The 24,358-nt window shown below is 40.9% G+C and overlaps 1 protein-coding gene across 9 annotated transcripts in view; it reads right to left on the bottom strand.

Moving 5' to 3' along the window:
* Positions 1–476: 476 nt before the first annotated feature.
* Positions 477–24,358, bottom strand: part of TRERF1 (transcriptional regulating factor 1) — a 102,094-nt gene continuing 78,212 nt past the window's right edge. For 5 of the 9 annotated variants that reach the window (XM_049833979.1, XM_049833981.1, XM_049833978.1 and 2 more), the window contains 14 exons: positions 19,553–21,193; positions 18,890–18,939; positions 17,970–18,120; positions 16,784–17,032; positions 12,977–13,346; positions 12,315–12,375; positions 11,388–11,527; positions 10,560–10,663; positions 9,287–9,362; positions 4,298–4,386; positions 3,374–3,487; positions 2,372–2,560; positions 1,673–1,881; positions 477–1,013 (listed from right to left, as the gene is read on the bottom strand). In XM_049833979.1, coding sequence (XP_049689936.1) covers positions 692–1,013; positions 1,673–1,881; positions 2,372–2,560; positions 3,374–3,487; positions 4,298–4,386; positions 9,287–9,362; positions 10,560–10,663; positions 11,388–11,527; positions 12,315–12,375; positions 12,977–13,346; positions 16,784–17,032; positions 17,970–18,120; positions 18,890–18,939; positions 19,553–20,926 — 3,498 coding nt within the window. In that variant the 5' untranslated portion in view covers positions 20,927–21,193 and the 3' untranslated portion in view covers positions 477–691. Of the gene's footprint in view, positions 1,014–1,672; positions 1,882–2,371; positions 2,561–3,373; positions 3,488–4,297; positions 4,387–9,286; positions 9,363–10,559; positions 10,664–11,387; positions 11,528–12,314; positions 12,376–12,976; positions 13,347–16,783; positions 17,033–17,969; positions 18,121–18,889; positions 18,940–19,552; positions 21,194–22,402; positions 22,424–24,358 lie in introns of those variants that run through there. The other 4 variants (XM_049833984.1, XM_049833985.1, XM_049833987.1 and 1 more) reach the window with 4 other exon arrangements.

The following is a 24,358-nucleotide window of genomic DNA, read 5'->3' as shown; positions in this document are numbered from 1 at the left end:
TTAAAATCAGCAGATCAAAACCTTGCAAAAATGGAAGCTCTAAAATGTACAGTGTAACCAATGCTTTTACAAACTGCCTAACATGTATGCATTAAGGCAAGACAGAACTGAAAAAGTACTGCAATACTACAGATGATAACTGTCACTCCTGTAATTATTTCACAGTTAAATCAATTCCCCCCCTCCCCCCCCTTAAAATGACAGCACAAAGCCAAAGAATGTAATCATCTCCTTAACAGAGGTGACATTTAGTCTTTAGAAGATGCTGGAAGTGATCCAGTATAGGCAAAAAAAAAAGTTCCATCAGAAGTGTGTGAAGATCACTCTTGTAATTGGGCTAAAATGAAAAGAGTTAAAGACTAAAGATCCTACCAGGATCATCTGGCAAGAAGTGATAGCAGAACCATGAACTTCTATAATTAGTGGCCTTGGAAGATATCAGCAAAATGAGCTCAGATAAAAACACCTTATAAGAATATTTGTACCAATTATTTATTTTTTTCCCCAAAAACACAAAATTAATAAAAAAAAAAGGGAAAAAAGCAGATTTCTTTTTTTTCTAGACCTGGATAAAAGAATTCTCATTTTCAACAGGTAGTTTACAATCAATGGGGAATAAACAAGCAGTCCACGTTTCCTGATTGATCCATTCAGGGTGTGCTCAGTAGCTGTCTTTATCAAACAACTTTATTTACAACTCAGCATCATCCTGCAGGAGATCTGCGTCTTCATCATCCAATAAAAGGTCAGCATCCATGACTTCATTCTCTTCCATGACATCACCCAGCTCCTGAACAACTTCGTCATCAATGTCACCAACATTTTCAACATGTTTAACCAAACTCATGTGATCCAGAGGGATCAAACTATGCCCAACTGGCCCAGTAGTTCTCGCAATAGTGGCTGCCATTTCTGCTGCCACAGCAGCTTTCTGAGCCTTCTGCCTTTGCTGTTCTTCTTGTTGTCTGTGAGTCTTCATATGAGCGTTGCGGCTTTTGATTTTGAAAAATACCCTAAATTTTAAAGGAAAAGAAAATCAGATAAAAATGCATTGCTTTTGATGAAGTGAGCCAAAAAAGACTCAACAACCCATCAGTACATTTGCTTCCTTGTCCTGAAATAGAAGTCAGTGAAGTCTGCAATGCCATGGTGAGAATTTCAGGGACAGACTACCAGATTTATACATCTTGACAGTATCAAAATTGCCTATTCAGACTCTGCTGGAGGTATTTTGTAGCTCCCACAGTTGCTTCAGTATCTCTGCATATCCTAATTCTCCCTGTACTGAGTTTCACCAGAATCTTGCACACCAGGGAAGAAGTGAAGAAACCCCATCCCATGTTAGGATGGACAAACTCAAGCACTGAAACACAGAGAAAGTTGCCCACTGTCACATGCAAGTCTGTGATGAAGCAGGAAGCTAGACTGTCAGATGTAGAAATTCTAGCAGGTAAATGGATTCAGGAAAATTGGAGTAAGTGCTGCAGGGGAAGCATCAAAAACATCATGCAAACCAATCTCTGAAGGTTTTGGTAAGAAGACACGTCATCTAAGGGGAAACTGTTCTTTTGAGACCATCAGAGCAAAATAGAGAGTTTGTTGCAATGCTATTCATCTGGAATATAGACAGGCAAATGCGATGCGATACTGCAGACAGTTGTATTTCACTTACTTGCCACACTCCTTGCAAGGAAAAATTGTTGTTGGGTCGGTCTCACCACTTGTTGTACTGTGGGCGGGTGAACTCTTGATGGAGCAGTATCCACTCTGCGTACCAGATTTCTGCTTAGTGCCTGGAATGGTGCACCGTGTTTTTGTCACCTGATTCGTACCTCCATGAATGCGAGCATGGCCATTTAGCGCTTGACGGGAACTGAACACCTGACAGAGAGTAGGATGGAGGGAAATAAAAAAAATAAAAAACCAAGAAATACTGCACTGGAACGGGAACTGCAGAAAGAAGTATGCTGAATGCATATTATAATAGAACAACTGTACACATCTAATGCACACGATCTACTTGGTCAAATGTTGCTTGCTTTCAGCTATATTCCACTAGAGTTAAAGAAACTTAGTCATAATAAAACAAACCAGTGAGCTATCCTATTATTACAGTCGGATAACAAAAAGGTAATCAGAGCTGTTACCATACGGTATTTCTAATTGATACAACATCTCAGGATTCAATTTTATCTACAGATCAGCATAGTGCCTATATTTTGTGAGGTGGGAATTAAAAGCAGGCAAAATTATTTGTCCAGCGATATTCAGGAGATATCACTGGCCAGGAATAGTCTAAACCCCTGATTCCCCAAATCACAATCCACTAGTATACAAACCCCCTGCTATTAAAGATACTAAACACACGTACAGCGCCACAATTTGGCATTTCACAGATGAAGGAGGATGAAGAAAGTGAAAGGCTCTGAAGGGCAGGCAGATCTATAGGTCCAACAAGAGGGATAGCTGGTGGGTCCGGAGACTTCTGCATTTCCCTTTCTTCCTTTCTGTCTTCTTCAATCTCCTCATCTTCCTCTAACACTTCCTCTTCTCCACTTGTCTGAAATAGACAGTGTATTTAAGAAATACTAGAAATATGGTCAAAGACAGACAGTACTGGGTAGCAGGACATAGACAGTACTGCTACAGCGTGCTGCTTAATCAAGTCTGCTTCCAGGTTTCAGTATTTTTTTCCATCCTGAATGAACTTCTGGTCTTGCTGGAACTACCACCCCTTAATGGACAAGCTACAGCTCATGAAGCTTCACTGCAGGGCTCAAAACACCCTCCATCTGCATTACAGAGCTGTGGCTCCAAAAATCTACAGATGCCAAGGCGCAATACTCTCCCCCAGCTGTTAGAATGACAACGTATGCTATATTCATAGTCAAATGACTTATTTAAAAAAAAAACAACAAAAACCAAAACCAAAAAACCACCCCCCCCCACCCCCCCCCCCCATTTCTTAAGACTACTCGGAGTACCAGTAATACAGACCTTGCACACAAAGAACTGCATTGCCAGTCTTTGTAAATGTTTTTTTGTACTAGAATATTAGAGCAGCCTTTAGGAGCACACACAGGCACAGAAATAATTTACAGAGGTTCATCTGCTTCATCAGTATCAAAAGCTGTAATTGCTGGACTAGAGTTAGATAATGCACTAGTCAAAACACTTTTATCCCATTACAGTCCAGGAACACAAAATCGTGGTGTAGCTGAGGTCACAGAATGCTCATACAGAACAGAATTTAGAATTATAGAATAATTTCAGTTGGAAGAGACCTATGTCATCAAGTTCAACCTTCTCCTCCAAACAGGATGAACATAAAAATTATCAAGTGTCAAATTTTCTCATATTCTTTTAGACTTACCAGGCATTCCTCTCTTTTTTTCTCTAAACGTGTTCTGTGTTTCCGTCCCAAACGCAAGATTTTCTTCCAGGTATAGTAGTATTCCACACATTGTGCAACCGTCTTAGACTTAACCTGTAGTTAAGTAATTGCAGAAATAGTCCAGTCTCAATTTTTTGCTTTCATTCAACACAATTTTAACATATTCCAAGAGGTAGGCTTTATTTCTCAAACATTTAAATGGAGAAAAAAAGGCAGTTTGACTACAGCAGGAATACTCTTGTAGAATAATTTTTTTTAGTTTTTTCAGTCAAATTTGTGTTGATTATTTCAGCTTCAGTACACTTCTCCAGGATTCTCTAGACTCTCTTCAGAAAATGACTGAGAATACACTTTTGTAGCTCAAGTGTACAATACCACTGAGAAATCTAGGAATTAAGACTTGGTTCCCATAAATGTTTTCAACATTTGAGCTAACAAGTGAGGTATTCTGCCCTGAGATGTATACACCTTGTCTTTTCTGCTTTGTGGCAAAACATGAAAATTAAATCCAAACATGTTCTCTCTTTATTGACCTTTCTGGTACAGAGCTCTATGCCAGTGACGCAGGTACTTTTTAAGAAACTGCCACAGAACACCAAGATAACAGCAGAGCACCATACTTTTCCTACATATCGAATGCCATGACTTGGATTCCAGGTGTGAAAACTTTTACATATAATAACAAGAGGAACAGATTTTATTTATTTGTTTTTAATTTTTTTTTACTGGTGCTGCAGTTGCATGCATAGGTACACCAAATAGAATATACCACTCTTATTGGTGTTCTCGTAATCACTGCTGGCTCTATACCTGCAATAAGCTGGTCTGGCACTGGAGGGAAAATGAAGGGGAACAGAATACAGCAAATGAAAAAAACAATTGACAGAACAGAAATAACCTTACCATTTTCTGTACAAATATGAAATCTTTGCTGTAGGTGGACAATGCCTCTTTGAACAGCCTCCTTTCTTGATGCGTCCATTTGTCAGAGCCTTAAAAACAAGAGTGAATTCATTATAAACAATAAAACCCCACCACCTTTATGTTGATGTAGTATCTGAAACAAAAACTAGGAAACCTCAAGCACATGCTAGTGATTGCTGCTACCCAAATACAAGTATGGCTGTACTGACTCAGACCTCAAGTCCATCTAACCAGTATTTGGTCTCTAGTAGCGATCACAGGCAGTTGCCTAGGAAACAGTAAGATCAGGGCAAGGAAATACAATGCCTCTCCCTAATTTTTCCTAACCTCTGACCACTTTCAGCACAGGTGATTTCCTGAGTCTGTTGCAATTTGCTTATTTAGTAACTGTCCTTGTAAGTGCTGACCGGATCTTCCTTTCAACTCATTAGGCTTCTTGCACCCAAAACATCCTTTGCTGAGGAGTTTCACACATAGTAGACCCTCTGTGTGAAGAACCACCTAATTTTCTTCGTTTCCTGGCTCCCAGTAGCTTCACTGGATGACTGACCCTTCGTTCTTCAAGTGGAAGAGAAACTGAACCCAATCTCAACCATCTATCACTATGCTATTCAGGATTGCATGTCCCTTCTATCACTCCCACACCTTTGGTCATTACTGCTGTCCCTCTCAACCTTCTCCAGTACTAAAATATTCCTATAGAGATGAAGGGACCAGAAAGGCACGCAGTAGTCAACATATAAGCAATCCACAGACTTGCACAGTGGCATCACCATGTTCTCTATCATCTTAACGTTTGACTTGAGTTTTTTTTTAGCTGCTGTAAAATACAGAGCTGATGCTTTCATAGAACTAGCGGTATAATCCCAAGGTCTCATTCTAATTGAGAAGTTCACCACAGAGCTCATAATTGTATTGTTTATTCCCATATATGCCACTTTACATTTAACTACACAAAAGTCCATCTATCATTTAGTTCTCCAGACAATAACTCCTATACGGTCCTTTTGCAGCTGTTCACTTGCATGGCTTGAGGTAAGACACTTAAATCCTCTGTGACAGAGGTCACAAGTAGATAAGGATTGTAGCAATGTGCAATACACACAAAGTACTTTCTGATCATTTAATGGAAGCTGTATATAAAACTTTCAAATACTGTTATTCTGTGTTTACTTCACCAGCCTGCCTAACTGCCCATGAAAATGTGAAATCAACATTTAAATTAAAATGAATTTGTGCTTTCTCAGTATTAGTCAAACAGAAGAAACACAGGATTGCTCTACTGCATCAAAGCAGTGTCCTGTTTGTAAAAGTGGGCAGCATTACATACATTAAAGGATGGATATGCAAGAAGCCATAAAGCAGATGCCTTTGAAATGACTTACACTAGAAGATTCTACTTCAGTCTGAGAGTTTCTGAAACATCTAAAACTTTTATCAGAAGAAATCCCTAATATTCCTGTCAATGTTAGCATTCTCCATAGAAATGCTTGCCTCTGCACTGAATTCAATTAACTTGGGCTTGGCACCATGCATGGTATTGAACTCTACAGGTTACTTATGTCTATAAAAAAATATAGAGGTTTTTTTTTTTATTAACTGCCAGTGTTTTGCTTTTCAGTGTCAACTCCCAGGCTCACAAGCTTAAAAGCAGGTACCTCACCAGTCCTTTATATGCTGAAAACTACAAAATTAACTTTTTTGCAACCTGTTTTCTGCAGGCTTTTCCAGTACTGGATGGAAGTATGCATTAGTTATTTCCACAGAGATCTACTCTAAAGATCTCTTAAGCACCAGAGAAAGGCACTGGCTTCAAGCCACGAGTTTTATTTATTCTGTTATCACCCAAAGATCTTTTTGCTGACACACTGCCTTGCCATCTTTCCCACCCTGAACCAGCATCATTCCCTTCTTACGCAACTTGCCAGTCATTTGCATTTACCCTCCCTTTGGACAGGGGTAAACGAACTGATTCAGTCCAGGTGCTTGCTCTGCTATGCCAAAATATAACTTTAAAAAGCATGACAACACCAAAGAAGATATTTTAGTTTTTGGCAAACCTCTCTAGTCATGCTCTCCTGCCTCTACCCCACCCCCCTGGGAGGAAAAAAAAAAAAAAAAAAAAAAAAAAATCACTTCCATGAACTAATTTTGTTGTACATGTACACCTATGGAGGATTTGGGCCTTACAGAGATTCCCCAATAGCTGTGGTATTAGCCGAGACCCTTAAAAGATTATGCGGGTTAATTGGAAGTAACCTAATTAATAGAATAAATCCTGTGTAGGAAAAGAAACAGAAGAAAAGCTGTTTTTAACTCTGGTTGCTGGGAAACCGCTTTTGCTCTTGTTAGCTTGAGGGAGATATAGAGAACGTGTATAGAGAAAGATCTGCAATGCAGCAAGGAAGAATTTTGGACTTTGGAATACAGATAAAATTTTAAAGATGATCTTTATGGTTAGACATTTATTCTACATTTTGTTTTACCTGCCATATTGTTTTTGCACAGATTAACTGACAATAATTATCTTCTACAAATCTAGGGGCTTTGGGCCTAACCGGTTGGTTTCAAAGGGGCTACACATACACCCAGGGAGCCTTTCTGAGAGGTGGCTCAAATCCATTACATACAGCATATGCTGGGCCTGATCCGCACCCTGTTACAGTATGCACAAGAAGTTTCCGGACCACCTGAAGCACATTATTTCAGAGACCATCTCTCCTGCAATTCTCACTGCAGGAAAACTTCAGACTTGACAAATTCCACTATTCAAATGAAAACAATACAAGTGTTTGCAACAGTGGTCCTCTTGTATTAGATATGTGTTCCCTCTCTCTTACTTAAAACACCATCCTGACAGATGGCAAAGCATTAGAATAGAGAGATTAGGGTGTTCTTCCAAGCAGCCCTGGGTCAGGCATGCCTAGGTCTCTTGGCACACAACTGAAAAGCCTCAAATTTTACAACCTGCTTCCCTCACAAGTCAACAGGTTTCAAAGGTGAGCTATTTGCTTGTATCCTCATTCAAGGGCAGTGCTGAGGATGAGTTTGAATATTTATTGTTTGTGGTATCAATTAACACGAGTCAGTGCCATGCTCTGTTTTGGTCTATTCCACCTTTAAATGTGGTGGTGCCTGAGAACTGTGATTTCTGACTACGGAGCAGAAGCCCAAAGAGTTAACCCAAACAAATGCCACTTGAAGTTACATTAAGCTATTCATGCACTAGATTCTGAGAAATTCCCATATGCCTTGAGTGACTGATTATCAACCGCAAATAAACTATTATTCAAGAGCCACTGCATGATGCTAGAGCGTGGCTGTCAATATAAGTTACAATCACACGTTGCATTCAAGAGCATTAGTAAGTAATGCTTTGTCTTGTTATTTTATGGTACTTAAATCCAGATTGTTGAAATTTTGTTTCATGCTGTGATAAGCAGAATCAAACTATCAAACTTCCTCTCCTGCTTAAGAAATAGGGATACACTGATGTCCACAGGTCTCAGTGCTAGGTAACAAGGATTAGTGTCATCTCACATGAAAGATTAAACAGAACAGTCTTTCCTGGCTCCTCCCTTCATCACAATAAAACACTTTCTGAAACTACTTCAGAAGTACTTGCTTCGGTAAAGACTGTTCCTCCTCCTCTGCAACACAGGCAGAAATTTCTTATCTGCTCTGCTAATTAGATCACTTACTGAGGATGAGGCTGCTGGGATATCTCCTCATCTTCCTGCTCTCATGCCCTGGACTGTCTCACACATATGATTTTGTGTCAACTCTTCAGACAAGAGACCCTGATCAAAGTTCCTGGCTGACGTCCTCCTTCTTCATCCACCCCCATTGTCCACCCTTTGGACCACAACAGAGCTGTTATCAAAGGCACTAGGCATCTTCCCCAGACAAGACTCAAAACCTGATCTTCACATATATTCACTCTTGTTATCAGCTGCCATCAAACATGTTTCTGTTCTTGTTCTCAGGCCAAAGGGTTAAGGATTTGCTTTACAAAAGAGTCTTTGTTACTTGGGAGTCTTTCCAGTGAGCTGCTACAGCCAGGAAGTAGCTTGCTTCTATACTTATGTAGCACAATGATTGTAACTGGAAATGAGTATATGACCCTGGACATTGTCATTGACTGACCACCAGAAGATTCTTGGCTTGTTTCCTGTTGAGCCTAAACTAGAGATAAGGTCTTAAATCTCTTATGCAAAACCCCATTCTCTGTGTCCAAGCAGTTGTTAGCCACTATGAAGCATTAAGCAATAACATGGAGGGCTGCAGAGGCAAGACATTTGCCACCTATGCTTAGGTGACATAACTTAAGTCCAATGGCTTCACACCACCTTGTGTATTTCACAGGGCACTTCTGCTTCATCACCAAAATGCAGTTCTTGCTGTGTTTGTTAAAGAAGTCACTATGCCAGACCTGTTTCTTTTCGGCTAAATCCACTCAAAGAGAGCCTCTGTATTCAGTACTAAGACACTAGTGAGAGTTACAGCACTGCCTCTTTGGAAGGATGCTCATGATTATCATATTCACTTATGCACCATCACCTCAGAAAAGGAAAGCATGATGGCAGATGTTTACATACCAGAAAACGAACAACTTGCTGGTAGTAATACAATCTATGAATAGCAGCAGTTTTAAAAGGAGATCAACAAATTAAATGTTAGTTTAAAAGAGAAAAAAAAAAATTACTCAAGGCAGTTTTACATCTGTAGAACCCTAGACAGCAACATGGATGCAGAGTTTCTGTATGTCATCAGTCAGGTAAAAAACTGCCAAACTTGTAACAAAAGCCTCCGGAAGTACCACTTGGCAGTGTCCACATCACCTCTCTATTAGATGCTGCCATCCCTGCAGCAGACAGCAGACAGTGCAGGGTGATCCCATGCTCCAGCCTGGGATGCCAGCCTTGGACTCTGTGTACCAGCAGACACAGAGATTGCAAGGAAACCTACCGGCGTAGTGGTAATTTGCCAAAGGATGACACTTCAATCTCACTGGCTTTCTCAACAGCAGCTTCTCAAGAGCAACCTAAATGAAAAAGAAGGGAAAAGCAGAATTAGCAAATGCAGTCAGCTGCTGCATACAACTGCATTTAGAAGACTATTTGTTATGAGGATATGAATTAATTTTCTCTCTTTTTTCTCTTCTGTCATACAAAATCACATCAAATTACTCCAAGGCCCATTAACACTGCACCTAATGCACACCTGTCCTGCCTTAATTAGCACAAATGTGGCTATTACTTAGCAACTTCCAGCTCTTCCCTCCCTTCTGCTTGCCACATACAAATATGTTTATAGTGTTTGATTTGATAGTGTTAATTAATACTAATATTTAATGGTTGGTTTGATAGCATTAATATTTACAGCATGAAGTCTTTCTGAATATCTGTTTGGGTCAACATCTGTTGGGAATGACAGCAAGTATAGCTAATCCTCCTTTGGTTCAAGGAGACAGATGATTTGTGGATCCCTAAAATTTTTCCCCTGACAATGCAAATTTCCACTATACAGCAAATTTCATGTCTTGACAGTAAGTTCAGTCACCTGTCTCAGACCCCTCAGATACAGCTAACAGAGCCTAAGGAAACTGGGATGTAAGCTAAAACCCACTGTATTGGACAACCCCGTGAGATTCGTTCCAGCCCTGTGTTCTGTTGCATTTTGTTTTAAATTGGCTTTCCAGGAACTGGTGCAGGTCCTTGTCTTTCCCTAACACTGGGCAAAATGGATGTTTTGCCCTAGTTAATAACATTCCCTTCGCTAAACTAATGCAAATATTTGAAATGCATTATTTATATGAGAACTGTGTGCAATTACCTCACAGTTCTGAACAAATAAGTAGATGTGGTTGCGGCTACAAAAAACGTTTTTTATAAGGGCTAGAAGAGGACTAAGCTCTCTGTGACCAAATATAAAGCTTGTGAAATATCAGGGCTGGAGCAAGCACTGGGAGACATTCAAAGCCCCAAGGCTATAAACTAAGTAATCTTATCTATATGAAATATACAGTAAGCCTTCAGAGAGGCACTGCTTTGAAATTTAAATTTATTGAAGAATGAAAGGGAAAAGTCATTCCCCCAAAATGTTACAGGATGTTTAAAGCATCACTGCGAATCAATCAGAAATCTCTTTTTTATATAACCATATCTAAATCCATTTAATAAAGCATGCTAATTTATCTGCAGAAGAGGATCATATCTCCCCTTTCGGCTTCTTATCTTACCATAATATCTCCTTTCGCTTCAAAGAGAGAGTGCAAAGCGTATTCCGAGTTAGTTCCTCCACCAGGTAACACACTGGAACAGCTCATATTTAAAAGATCTTCCACTGTCAGAAAGAAGTCAACATTTTACTGCTTATACAGTAGCTGGTCAGTCAAACATCCAGAGCCAAGGACTCTGTAATGCCACTCAGACAATGTAGTTCAGGGCAGCAGCTTTTATATTCTCTCTCCCCAGCACCTCATCTCTTGGTTTTAGGATCACTCACTGAGGGAGGGATGTGATGGGATTTGCAGAGTGCATCCTTGGGATGGGACAGGATACTGCTGAGCCAGAGGCAGAGATTTGGCTGTGAGGCAGTGGCTTGCACAGGCCAGTGATGTTGCTGTGCCAAGAAGGCTCCAGCCAGGGTAGACAAACAGAAATGAACCATGCTGGAAGCAGGAGCAAACTCTGCTCAGGACTGGTAGAAGCCACTGAGCCCATCACATTTCCTCTCAGTTATGGTCACAGGAGAAGCCATCAGCTGTCTCTCGTCTGTGACCTCTTCCCTTACCAGGCAGTTCAGTACCCAAAAAACCCCCACTTCCCAGCAACAATCTATCCCCCTTGGCTGCCAGAAAGCAGTTCATCCAGACTTCACTTTAAGTGTCACTATATAATGTTGTTACTCTAAACCTATGACATGCAGTTCTGGTCTCCTGTTGTGCATTCTCAGTAATTAATACTCTCTTGAACATTTTGTACTGTATACACATGAGAAATCAATGTGACTTTCTTCAACAGGCACAGGTTGACATATGAACTTCTAAAATGGCAACTCATTGTACCTCTTTGTTGGAAGACTTTGTTCTCCAGTTCTGGCCATGGTTTCCAAACCAAAGTAGCCTTGTGCACATCTTTCTCCATTAGCAATCTGTCCTGCAGCTCAGGAATATCAGCCTGGAACCTGGACCCGATATTGATTCGTCTATAAAGACGAATAAATAAATAAATAAGTATTCAACTACACAATGTACAGAAAAGCAGAAGTCACAGTAGTGTTTGCTTTGTTTCCAACAAAACTTTTATTACACTTGAGTGGCAGGAAATTGTGTCAGATTGCTCTACGCAATGCTTTACCCCTAGTGGGATAAGTATTTTGAATATTAGAGACAGCCAATCTCTTGTGGGGAAACAAAAATTTCAATACACAATTTAAACTATACTGAGACATCATCATACCTTATGGACAACCCAAGCTAGCCTATATGTGTGCTGACTAGCAAAGAGGCTAGATGCCAGAAACAGTAGCTTTCTGTTCCATAGCAAATGGCACTCTTCAGCAGAGAGCAGAAAGAGACATTACTGCTGAGGGACAATCGTGTTTGTAGTCTGCCCTGGGGAACCTATCAGGTAACACCTCTCCAAAGCTCCACAGTTTTTATATATATACATACATACATAAAAGCAAGAGTGCTGGATCAGCCTATGTTTTCCTCACAGCCCTCTTCCCAGCCGTCACCAACTGTTGTTTCACCTTCAGTGGTTCCCACCAAGCCTCTCCTAGCATTTTTGAGCCATGACATCTACATCTCCCACAGCTACTTCGCTCCCAATGTCCTCAGCCACCATACAGAGCAACTTAAATGCATCCAGCCCAACATGATTTCAGGCAGTTGAACACTACCTGCCCAGTTCAAAACACTTCAGGCCACATGCTCTATGCTGGAGCTAGTCTATAAAAGCAGTGACAAAAACAATATTGTTTTTCTTACGGTTCAACAGTCTGTTCTCCAGGCCCAGGTGTCACCGGAATGACACTTCCATCAATACTATCTGAAACAGAGATTGGAGTTTGAGTTTATAAGGGTAATTTGGTAACAACTGTATCGCTGCTGATGCTCCACCTCCCAGGCTGCATTGTTACTTCCCTGTTAACATCATCATTACTCCAGTCTATTGAGCAAAAATTACCCTTTATCAATATTTAGACAGAAACAGTCTAAGTTGTTACAGGTAAGAGAAATGTCCTAACTTGCAGAGGTTTCTACTGCCCTGATCATGTATGACTAGACACCTTCTCTCATGAAGCACTGAACAGCAAATACTTAAAATGAACCCTGTGTCTCAAACCAGGTCTTTTCTCTCCATTTCAGAAAGTCCAGATGTAATGAGAGCCATGGTGGTCCTTACTTGAGGCAGACCACATTGCAAGATCACAGCCTTACTCACTGGTTAGGCTCCTCTATTCACTTTATGCTTTAAGACCACCTCTACAAAATCCAAGGCAAAAACCCTGACAAAGATGCACTTTTCCTGTGAAGTAACAGAACCAGGCATGCATGTGAGCACATGTCAAAATCATCAATGTAGTAACACCAGAAAAGAGGACAGTATTATTTACTAAGTAATGCCACTCTGCAAATGTAACACTTACTAGACCGACACAGGAGCACCCGTGGAGTAGATGTCAGTGGAGTAAGCGGCAGCTGAGTATGCGAGGTGCTATGAGACGATGTGATAACACTGCTGAAGAGACCAGACCCTTGCCGAACTGGACTAAGCATTGGTGGTGGAGTGTAGGGTGGGAGCTCATGCGTCCGGTCTAGCAGATGATCTCCGAGAACACGGGGAGAGCGAAGCTGGCTCTGGTACAGAGTGGCACCAGAGTGGGACATGCTGAAGTTGAAAGAAGGAGGAGGTATGAAAAGAGGTTCGGGTCTGTGCCGATACTTCTTCTTGTCCTGCAATGGTTTGAAGCTTTCTTCCAATTTCACAGCACTTTGATGAGGTTTTTTGCTAATTTCCTAAACAAAAACACACAGAACTTAGTATTTAGGCATGCTTAAATGTGGTTTGCACACAATCCCCTACAGCTTAGGGCAACAGCCACAGAAAAGCTGTTACTCCCAGGCAGTTATTCAGGTACCACCATAACAAGCCTGGTCAGTACAGTGCTAAACAAAAACCTCAGGGGAGTGAGAAAAACCAGGACAAATTACCCTCACCTCCCTCAGCAAGCCCTCTGGGTCAAGGTAGGGCTGAGCCACAGGCAAAGACATGGAGAGGCTGCTGCCAGCTTTTAAAGGTGCAGGGAACAGCTCTCCCAGGCCATGAGTCTCACACCCTTCAGCTCCACCCAAGCACCCTGGGCACTTCTATTTGCACTGAACACACACAGGCTGTTGGGAGTTACTTCGTTACCCAGCCACAGTTTATTAGAAACTTTGTGTGAGATGTTTTCCTATGCATTTATTTTGTTTGACTAGGAAGGACACATGAGCTCAGTGAAATTACTGCAGTACTCAGCAGCAAGAAAGGAAGAAAAATGTAATAAATTCAAATTCCTTGCCTCTTATCACTATATTCCCATCAGCTTGAGTACAGTCCAGCTGCAACAAATCTTGAACTTAACTCTCTCCTCTTTCATTGGAAGAGCAAGGGTAGTTGATGACCATTTGGGAAATTCACACATTGTAACACGCCTAGAATTCTAGAATTTGAATGTTTAAAATCATTTAACAATAAATCCCTAGAGTCCACAGAAGCAGAAGGCACAGAATTTGTGCAAACCTGGAACCTGGATTTCTGGGGTGTGGGGGTGAGGTGGGAAGAAACAGGTTCTCAGGTTGTGCTTTAAGAACACACAGAGACTGGTAGATGAACACAGTATTAAATACACTGCCTTTAGGTGTTCAGATTGTAGATCTTTAGGATAAACTTGGAAAGCTGAAGAAAAATTTCTGACAGATAGGGTTGCAGAATGTCTGCATCATCTGGTAAATTCTACTACTACATAAAGTAAATGACTACAATGTATGTTTAGACAAGATACATCTTTACACCATGGGTGGTTCTTAAGAATCACATTCACCCAATGAAAATCATGTTAAAGGAGCATTAGCACTGTCACACCCTTTATCCATTATGTTAATACATTCCAGCTTGTGGAAATGTTTTTGATTACAGAGGTCCTGTCCTCTCTGTTAGATCATGGCTATATCCTCTCCAACAGCTGTTGACATTTTTTCTCAAAAAAAAAAATAAATTAAGAAGAGTTTTCCTTTTGCAGGAAAAAATGCAGCTTGAGATAATTTTGTTGATAACGGACATTCAGAACAGTGAAAGGGTAAGGGTTACCTGTAACCACAGACATAGTCCATCACAATAGTGAACATTTATTGTTCAAAGAGGAGAAAGGGGAAAAAAATCTAAACTCAACAAAAAAAACCCAAACAAACCAAAACCTAAAAAAAAACCAGAAGGCCAGATCCAAGTCTTTGATTAAGGGCTCATTTTGTTCTGCTCTTTAAATGTGCGAGAGCTGGTATTCCTTTCTCACTAGTGTAAAGCAAACTAACCAACCAAGACATGTTAGAAGTCCTATACACCTCCATCTCCTACGCTTTCACCTACAGTAGTATACTTTAGCCTCAGCGTGGTTATGCCAACACTACTTTCAAAAGAGATCACATTGAATATTAAAGGAGATCATTATGTCCATGGGCTGTCAATGCAGAATCACTCCAATGCTTTTCTGAAGCTCCAAGAACTGAATGCCATTATCCAAGACTGAATGCATCCTTGCAGGCTCTGCTGCCGCACCTTGATAGATCCACTCTGGGTATATCCTGATGGACCTCACTTGATGGCTAGCTTCAGCTCACCATCCTGTACCCCTGCTGAATATTTAGCTGCCTTCTGCTATTTGATTTTACCAATTCCATGAGCTTTGTGGGAGCTTTTCTGGACAGCTCAAAGCACACTATAAATAAAGGTGACACAGCTCCAGTTCTTTGGTATTAAAAAAGTCTCCAATGGCACAATCTCTTTACAGAAGAAGAGGGAACTGTAGATCTTTTGATCTCTGAACATTTCCAATGCTACTGCTTATATAAAAGGTAGGATCCAGAGAGGAAATTGTGCGAGTTAAGTTTGCTTGGGCCATAACAAAGACTGCAAGCATAATTTTGAGTGAATGAATGCGCATTTAGCCAAACACTGGCAGATTTAATCACAGTCACTTTACATACGCTGCAGAAATACACAAGCCCAAGCCACCTACTCTGATGTCTCTGGAGAAGATCTCCCACTCAGAGCTCAAGGATTCAGAAAAGACTGTCCCTTTTCTCTCCCCAGACTAGAAATAGAAAAGAAAAATTACACTGCTGAGTTACAAACTAAGTACTGTGAGATGCTGGCTTCCACAGTAAAGTGGAAGTTTATGTGTAAAACCTCTGTCTGAAAGGAAGAGAGTAAAAGGTTTTATATATATTGAAAATTAGCCTGTATGTCTGAGTGAAGGGTCAGGAGGGGGGGTCATAAATATATGAATATTATAAGGAGTCACCCACAACGGTATATGCTGTCCCCTCATTTGGCCATCAGCCTCATGAGAAAGAAAAAAAAAAATCACAAGAGTATTTCTCTGCATTATACAGGTAATACCATACAGTACTTATACTCCCCAGTAATATCTTATCATGGCGTAGTCTGCAAGTATGGATTTGAAGGAACGAGTAGCATCTGTTCCTACACTGGAACATGAAATAAATACTTCTTGCTCCAGGACTCTTTCAGGAAAACAATAAAGAGCATTCTCACATCTCATTCAAGTACTCATAAATTCCTCATGCTGCCTGACAATTTCAGTTTTATGAGCGCAACGTAAGCACTAAGCATAGCTATTTTTCCTATATCAGAATTCCCAGTGATTAACCCTTAGATCTGATGCATGCAGAAAGGGAAAAATGACTTCATTGCAAAACTCTGCGTTGGCAATCTTCATATTGGCTTAGAGCACACACTGTAAGCACTGCACAGTGCCCTCTTATCTCTGGCTGAAATAAGAAGCACATATATCTGACTTTAAAAAACAGGAAGAAATAAAACTGCTGAATTTAAGCAATAACATAAAAACAAAGCAGCCTGAAAAGGAAAAACAAAAACAGTAAAAAGATACTAAATCCCTTTGTTCTAGTGGGATAAAAGAATGTCATATTCCAATTTCAAATTATTTATTTTCAACTGAGGTCTTGATGCCCCAGCAAAGGAAAAATTAATATTTTCAAATGACTGAGGAAGAAATGCTATGATGTTACAGGCCCTTTTTTGTTTATTAGGCAACATTGAGATAGATTCCAGAAAATATTCTAAAGTATAGATGTTTTAGAAAGTAGCAGCACTACAAGCAAAGGGATTTAACAAGCACAGCACAGTTAGTGGCAAGAAATGCAGCACTCACAGAGGATGAGCAGGGGTTGCCCACTTTTGGACTGCACGGTGGAGAGTAAGTCATCTTCACGAGAACGGGCATCTCATCATCTGACACAGAGTTGGCAGGCTTGTCTTTGACTGTGGCAGTGCTGGCAGAGGGCTGCGTGCTGGGCTCAGGTGACAGAAGCTTTACAGGGACAGACACTGGCATGACGATGGGTGCGAGGCTATCCACCTCTTTAGGCAGCAGCTGCTGTGGTGGTTTCTCTCCTTCATCCTGTACAGACAATTAAAGGCTTTCAGCCCGAGTGAGGGAGGGCTACTTCTGGATCGATACACTACACAACGTATGCACCATGGCTGAAAAGAAGTGGCCAGGGTTACAAAACACAAAACAGCGTTGCTTCTTGGACTTTTCATTTGCCTTGAATGAAACTGGCAGATTACTTATGACTCCTACATAGGATTCAGCCTTGGTGATAAATACCCACATTAAGCATCTTTACAAGATAACTTGCAGGAGGGGAGATAAACATGCCTATTTTTATTACTATAAAAGCAGAATTCTCCATCACCCACCTAAAAACAGACAGAGATGGTGTAACTCTGGTAGCTCTTTGCCTTCCTGTGGTATTCTTTGGTAGGACAGAATTTCTAAAATATCAGGACAGAGAAAGACTGACTGACAGGGCAAGTTATTTTTATGCAGAACAATTCAAACCGACATTTTTGATTTGGTATTTGTTGATACCTATAGAAGTAAAACACTTGGGAAGAAAGCTGTCAAAGACTCAACAATCCTGCTCCTTCAATTAAAGCCTGGGAATGCGTCCAATAAACATCCCTTAGTCATCCAAGTAGCCCAAACGAAAATAAGGAAGACTTGATGTTCCTGATATTTCTAATATAATAAACAAATATGAGGGGAAAAAAATTTAGACCCTCCTGACATGACTTTGTAGGGTGTTTTTGTAACGTGCAGAGAAACAGAGAGGGACAAACGCTGTTCTGCCCCACCACTGCTTCTGACTTTAAAGCAAGACTTCTGGCCTGCAAACTAGCAGAATTGTGTGCATTTCTACTTACACAGGGTATGACGTAACAAAATAGCACTGAGAAGAACAAGTTTTGACAGCAAAGCAAAGCATGGCAAAGCAAGCAAACATCAGCGTGAAAAGGAGAGCGCCAAATACTGAAGTAAAATGGACTGCTACCTGTTTGAAGTTAGGAGATGCTCTTACTCCTCCATGTGACCTCATGTGACCATTTAGAGCAGGCAAACTCTTAAACTCCTTCAAGCATATTGAACACGTTAGCTTGTTCTTCGCATCAGCTCTCTCAGGAAGCGTTTCTCTGTTCTGGCCACTATTTTTATTTTCATTTTTTTTTAGCATGGAACAAAGGAAGAGACATTAGTTTGACATGTTCCTTCCATTGCAGAGGAAGCTTTTTAGTCAAGGAAGTCAATAAAATTTTACAGCTAGATGGTTATGAAGCCACAAGTAAGCACAGGGTGAGTGCTGGGGAATACGTGGGCAATAAGCTAGATCAGCTGCTCCCAAGATGGGGAGAAGGAAAGTTTTGAGTAGGACATGCTCATCAAAACATGGCCCTTGGTATGAAAAATTCTGAGAACCCATGAGGTCTATCATGACAGACCTACATTTCCCCACTCATGACATCAGTTAACAAGTACTTCGACGCAATGCCCCTACTTATGGTAGACAACCGTGCTGGAAGACACCTCAGCCCTGCAGAGGTGAGACTTTAAGAAGAACAGAAGAGCCCTGCTGGCAAAGATACAAATCCAAGCCATGCATCATCCCTTCTCTTACAAATGCAACACTGAGAGCAAACTGCTCCCCTGCTTTTGCTTTTTCTTTCGTTCCTTCCCCCCCACCCTTTCTCTTTTTGAAAGGCAAAGCATTTGTTTGATTTTATTGCTGGGGGGGTACGTAGGGGACAGTGGAAATCTCACAAACTTAAGTTCACAAAACACAAAACTGAAGATGTTTCTAGAAGAGGGACAACTATTACCTACCCAGAGTGCACTCCCCTCCCTCTAAACTGCAGCACTCCTTTGTATTTCTCTCATTTACATTAGAAGACAAAAAGAAAAATCTTTTAAAAATACCTTTGGTCTGGGGACAATGGCTGCAGTCTGCCATCTGACAGTTGCACCTGCTATCAAAGGAGAAGAGGCGAAAAGAGGGGAAAAAAGAGAAAAGAATTTTTCAGGAAATATTAATGCATAAATGAAGGTCCTCACAGCATTATGTTTGCATTTTGCATATGATTTTACTAATACTAAAAGCCTCTGAGTTGAGAGCCTTACATGTCTCTACTGAATTAGTGCCTCTGTGAGTATGGCTAGTGCAAATTTTCTTTAACTCACCTGCTGTTTGAAGCCTTTGACCCAGAAGTATTACTTTTGGAAATAGGGAGTTAACTAACTCTTTCTGAATAATCAAGCCCTCAGGTGCTGAAAAATCAGCAAGAGTGCTTTGTTGTAACTGGGTCCCTCCTCCCCAGAAACGAAGGCAGAACTTCCCAAAGCCTTCTTGTGAGGGAAGCAGCAACCCCACAGCAGAAGTAGTTCTGTGCTGCCACCAGCCTGGCCCAAAGCCAACCAAGCAATGTAGACGGAAGTCTATTAATGCAGTTCCCCAAAACATCCCAGTGACACCCACCACTCATATCCTAACCTTCCGGCTCTCCTGCAACCATTTCATTTCCACACCTTGCTACTCTTCTGCAAAACAAGTTTGGCTGAGCACAGATCTAAAATACTACCTACCTGAGGCCACACGGCGCTGGGAGAGTCTTGCTGAGAGCTTTTGTTGTTCAGATGAACTCCTGAGGGTGGCAAAAGAGTTCGATGAGGGACAGCATTACCTACAGAATTAATCTCCTGCCGTACGGGATCCTCAGTGGTCCCTGGTGGAGTGAGGCCAACATGGGAGTTCAGAGATGGTGCTCTGCTTTCACTTGAGTATTGCTTCTGCTGATCTTGCTGCTGCAGTAAACTCTGTGGGTACAAGTGCCTGTACTGTTCATGGGGATCTTGGTAGCAATACTGAGGCACTGCTCCCAACTGGATAAGCTGCACAGGATGACCTGGATCCTGAGAGTACTGGTGTGGTTCATGCATAGTCTTTGGATCGGGTTCCCTGTGATACGGAGGAAGCGGCAATTGCATCTGTTGCTGCTGTTGCTGTAACTGCTGCATGACAGGTTGAGTCTGGTAATATTGAGCTATTTGCATTGGACACTGTCGCTGTTGCTGCTGCCGAGTTGGCTGTTGCTGCTGGATCTCCTGTATTGAGAGCCGCTGATGTACCTGCTGCGGCTGAGCGTAGTATTGAGTCTGCTGCAAATGCTGCATCTGTTGCGGTAAAAGCTGCTGGGACTGCATTTGTTGAACATGTGTCTGTCCTTGCTGAAATGCAGAATGCATCTGCGTTTGTGATAAATGCTGCTGGTAGTCGTAGTACAACTGTTGGTGCTGCATGACTTGAATTTGTTGCTTTTGCTGTGTGCTTGCAAAATTCTGGTGTGTTTGCTGTGGCAGTGGTTGATATCTTTGTACACTGGAAGTTACAGGCTGTTGCTCAACCGCTGGCTTCTGGGACAGCAGCTGCCTGAGTGCACTGTCACCAGAATTATCCACCATCGAAGACTCAGTGTGCAAAACCTGAGCCATGTTGTTGACTTGAATTCTCAGGTTTTGGTTAGCAAATACTTGTGTAAAGGAGTCCAATTTATGCAGGACCCCACTGGTGATTTTTTGTGATCGGTTTTCACTGGGTTGAGAGTAAGAATATTGGTATCCGTCATGGGACTCCCCCTGTCCAAGGGGGCTCCACATTGCGCTTTGATTATTCAAATTGTTCCTCACTGGGACATGGTTTCCTGAGCCAGAATGTGTCCAACTGGTTTGTCTAGATGTATCCATTGACCCAAGACTTTTTGAACCTACAGGCAAAGCTATACTGTCTCTTGAATCTTGGGGAAAATGGGGGGAGAGAGGGGATGCCTGGCGAGCATCCATAACAGATGTCCCATAGCTATGATTTAGAGATGGAAGGGAGTTCATTTGGTGTTGTTGGTAGTACAAGTTCTCATTGCTGTTGGCAGTATGGTTAGTTTTATACAATTGCTGGTCCCCCATTTTTGGTCACTTCTGTTCCAAACTTACAGGCACACAAACCATTGAAATCTCTATGAACCCTGAGATAACTGAGTGAGGGGAAGGGAGGGGAGGGAAAAAGAAGCTAGAATTACTTATAATTCAGCATGTCCATGTGCATCACGAGGACTAAGATTTCCTCCAGTCTGTCAGTAATTCCAATCTCAGACTCGACGTGGTTTCACATCTTCAATAAATGGACCACAGCACAAATTCTACACAGATCAATAGGTTCAGTATGCCAGGCACCTGTGGAGAAGGAGAAAGACAAGGTAAGTGCTGGCTCTCTGCATAAACTGTTATTGTTATTGCCTCAAAGAAACAGTAAAATCTCCTAGTTTGAAATACATAATCAGATGCAAAATTGTAGCAGCTGGGCTAATCCAGAGCAGTTAGATTACTTCATCTCATCCCATTATCCTGCCTCTTCTCTAGCGCTCTGATAAAATCATTCTGCCAAACCAGTAAAGGCTTATTCTTCAAAACTGTTTTTTCCTCTAAAGTATATGAATATTCAAGCAGTTTTAGCTGGCCACACGCTGCTCTCTCATGACTAGTTTTAGCCAGACAGTTGACTATCAAGCCAAGTCACCTTCCTAGTGTTACAGCCTTCTTGTCAGAAGCAACACACCCATTTTATAACACAAAACCAAGTATTGCAGACACCATGGATGCCTCCACAAAGTCCTGAAAAAGCATGTAAAAGAAAACCAAGGCTTTGAATGAAGCTGACCGTACTCAGATACCAGCATCTAAAAGGACACACAGAAAAGTTAATTGCAATCCGGGATTTGCACAGAGCCTTCCACAGATTCTCCCAACTTCCAGGGTAACTACAGGAGGTGTCCACTGGTGATACAAAAATAGAGCATCACTGAAAAGTAAGATGCAATACTAATTCTCATTGCTGTGACAATTAAAAAAAAAAATAATCATAAGCATAGTTATCCAACTGCATCTGTGCACATAGATTTGTTTGCTACATCTGTGTGGAATCTGATTAATGCTAAGACCAAATCAGCCCATGGAAATCTTTTATCAGAAGTGCTGAACTCCAACTTCTGTTCTACCCTCTCACCCTTCCTTCTTCGCTTTCCATTATTTTAACAGAATAATTTATACCGAATGCAACCTTTTATCATTTTTACTGCATACACTGTAATTCAAAGTAAAACACTTTGCAGATGTCTGTACTGTTTTCGACAAAATACATAGGTACATTATAGGGTTGTCTTACTACTCCACAGTCTGAAGAAATCACTGTGTCAAAAATCACATACATGCACAGAGGTACAATATGCCTATGCACACATAAATATGTTTTAACATAAAAGTTGATTCTGAGCTTTAACAGGAGCACAAAAATATTAGACCACAACCTTAACTCTACCTCCTTCACATCTGCCTTTCTAAACGTAATGCTTTCTAGCAAAGACTCCTGCGTACTGATGTCCTTACCTTTTTAAACTTAGGAGAATCCTTGATCTAGGTGGATGAATGTGAAGTTACTGATGGAGAAAATTTTAACCATTGCCAGATGCATATTAACGAGGTCTGTGCTAGCAGCAGCGAATAAGGGTAATACATAGCTGCAGGCAGAAAAAAAAGCCTTTTCCGTTCTAGCATAATGTATGACAGAAAACCATAGTTCCCAATGAAGAGGGCTTTCAGTGTGTACACAGTTTTTGTGTAAACCATCTGCAGCCATTAGCATTTTAACATTTTCACATTACAAATAATGGCTGAGAATAATTGCAAAGTTTATTTCGCCTTTCCAGAAATACACATTGCTTCATAGTTTCTCTGAACATACTCCCTTCCAGATTTTTATAGATGCACAATTAAAGAAAGATAGGAGTCAACAATGAATGGTCAGACTGCCAACAAGATTTTTCAGCCACAACCCAACTTCAAAGACTTCCTATTAAAAATTATGAAGGGAAACTAAACAAAGCCTCCACAAAACATTCAAAGGGCATAAAAATAAACACTGTGTGATATTTCACACTGAAAGGCCATCAACTTTTAGAGGAAGAGAGGGATCCTACACAGGAATATGCATCTCCTCTTATGCCTGCCAAGTTAGGAAAGCTCAGCCGAGATGCTCTGAACACCTCTTCCCATGAAAACAGGGTATATTGGATCTCTCGATACACCTTTTGTATAGGAGATATGTCCCATTTCACCCATTAATAGTGTTGTAATTTACACCAAATTTCTTGGGTTTGGCCCTTCCTTTTAAGGTTTGAAGTGACAAATATTAGACAAAGGACAAGAAATAATAGTGGTACAAACCAGTGAGCAAGAATAAATGTCTCCAGGAGACTTAAAATTAAAAGACTGAAAGAATTTCAGCAGTAAGGACAGTAAGAGCACTTATTCTTAATGCAGCAAACAACATGATTTCAGTATAAAAATCAATCAAGTGGCCAGCCAGGCCCCTGACCCCCTACTCTTTCCCACAGGCAGGAGCACCATGGTGGCAGATGCTACCGCCTGTACCAGCAGCCACAGCTAGTTTTGTAGTCACCAGAGAAAATGTCAGCCCTTTAGCATGCACCAAATTCCACTTACTGCACCCTTTCACTTGGGGGTTACCTGTCACCGTTCTCAGGGTACTGGAAAACAGTGAAGAAGGTTTTATATCTGAAGCATTAGCACAAACCTCTCTCTTCCCCTCTCTCAGAGGAAAAAAACCCAAAGCTCAGAAATTTCCTATCTGGCAGCTTCAGCACCCTCAACTCACCTCCAGCTTGGTAGATGGGACATACTGCTGTCTATTGGGTAGATTACAGAGTTATCATCATAGTTACATAGAAACATCTGTAAAAATCTGAAAAAATTATAATGGAATATTATATTAAAATACCAGTCAAGTCACAAAAGGACTGGAAAGTTCAGTCGCTATGAGAATCACATTTGAAAAAATTTGCATTGTTTTCAAACATCCATTTCTACCACCCCCACCCCCAAAAAAAAAAAAAAAAAAAAAAAAAAAAAAAAAAAAAGATAAAACATTCCTTTCAAAAGCATCACTGATCTGGAGGCAGAAAAGTGCAAATGTTTAAAAAGCTTTGTTATTCTACCTTCAGGTAACAGAAAAAAACCCAGATAGGCACATCGATAAAAGCATAATCAGTAATAAACCCGTCCCTTAGATAAAAAACATATTTTTTTTAGTACTTGAACAGGCTTAAATTCAAGGGCTTGATTCTGTATACACTGACAATTTGCTGTCAACTTTAACAAAATGCTAACAGCACACATTTCTTGTTGGATTAAAATCTAACAGTATTTCAGTGCTGTACACATCATCATTAAGGCTTATGGGGCACCAAAGTCAGTCTCTGACCAACTGAGAAGCCATTGGCAGTGTACGGAATAATTTCTATTTCTTTCAATGATAGGAAGAAA

Source organism: Accipiter gentilis, chromosome 30, assembly GCF_929443795.1.
Source record: "Accipiter gentilis chromosome 30, bAccGen1.1, whole genome shotgun sequence".
NCBI lineage: Eukaryota > Metazoa > Chordata > Aves > Accipitriformes > Accipitridae > Astur > Astur gentilis.
Note: the sequence above shows the minus strand (reverse complement) of the source record. Positions and strands in the feature narration are given on the sequence as shown.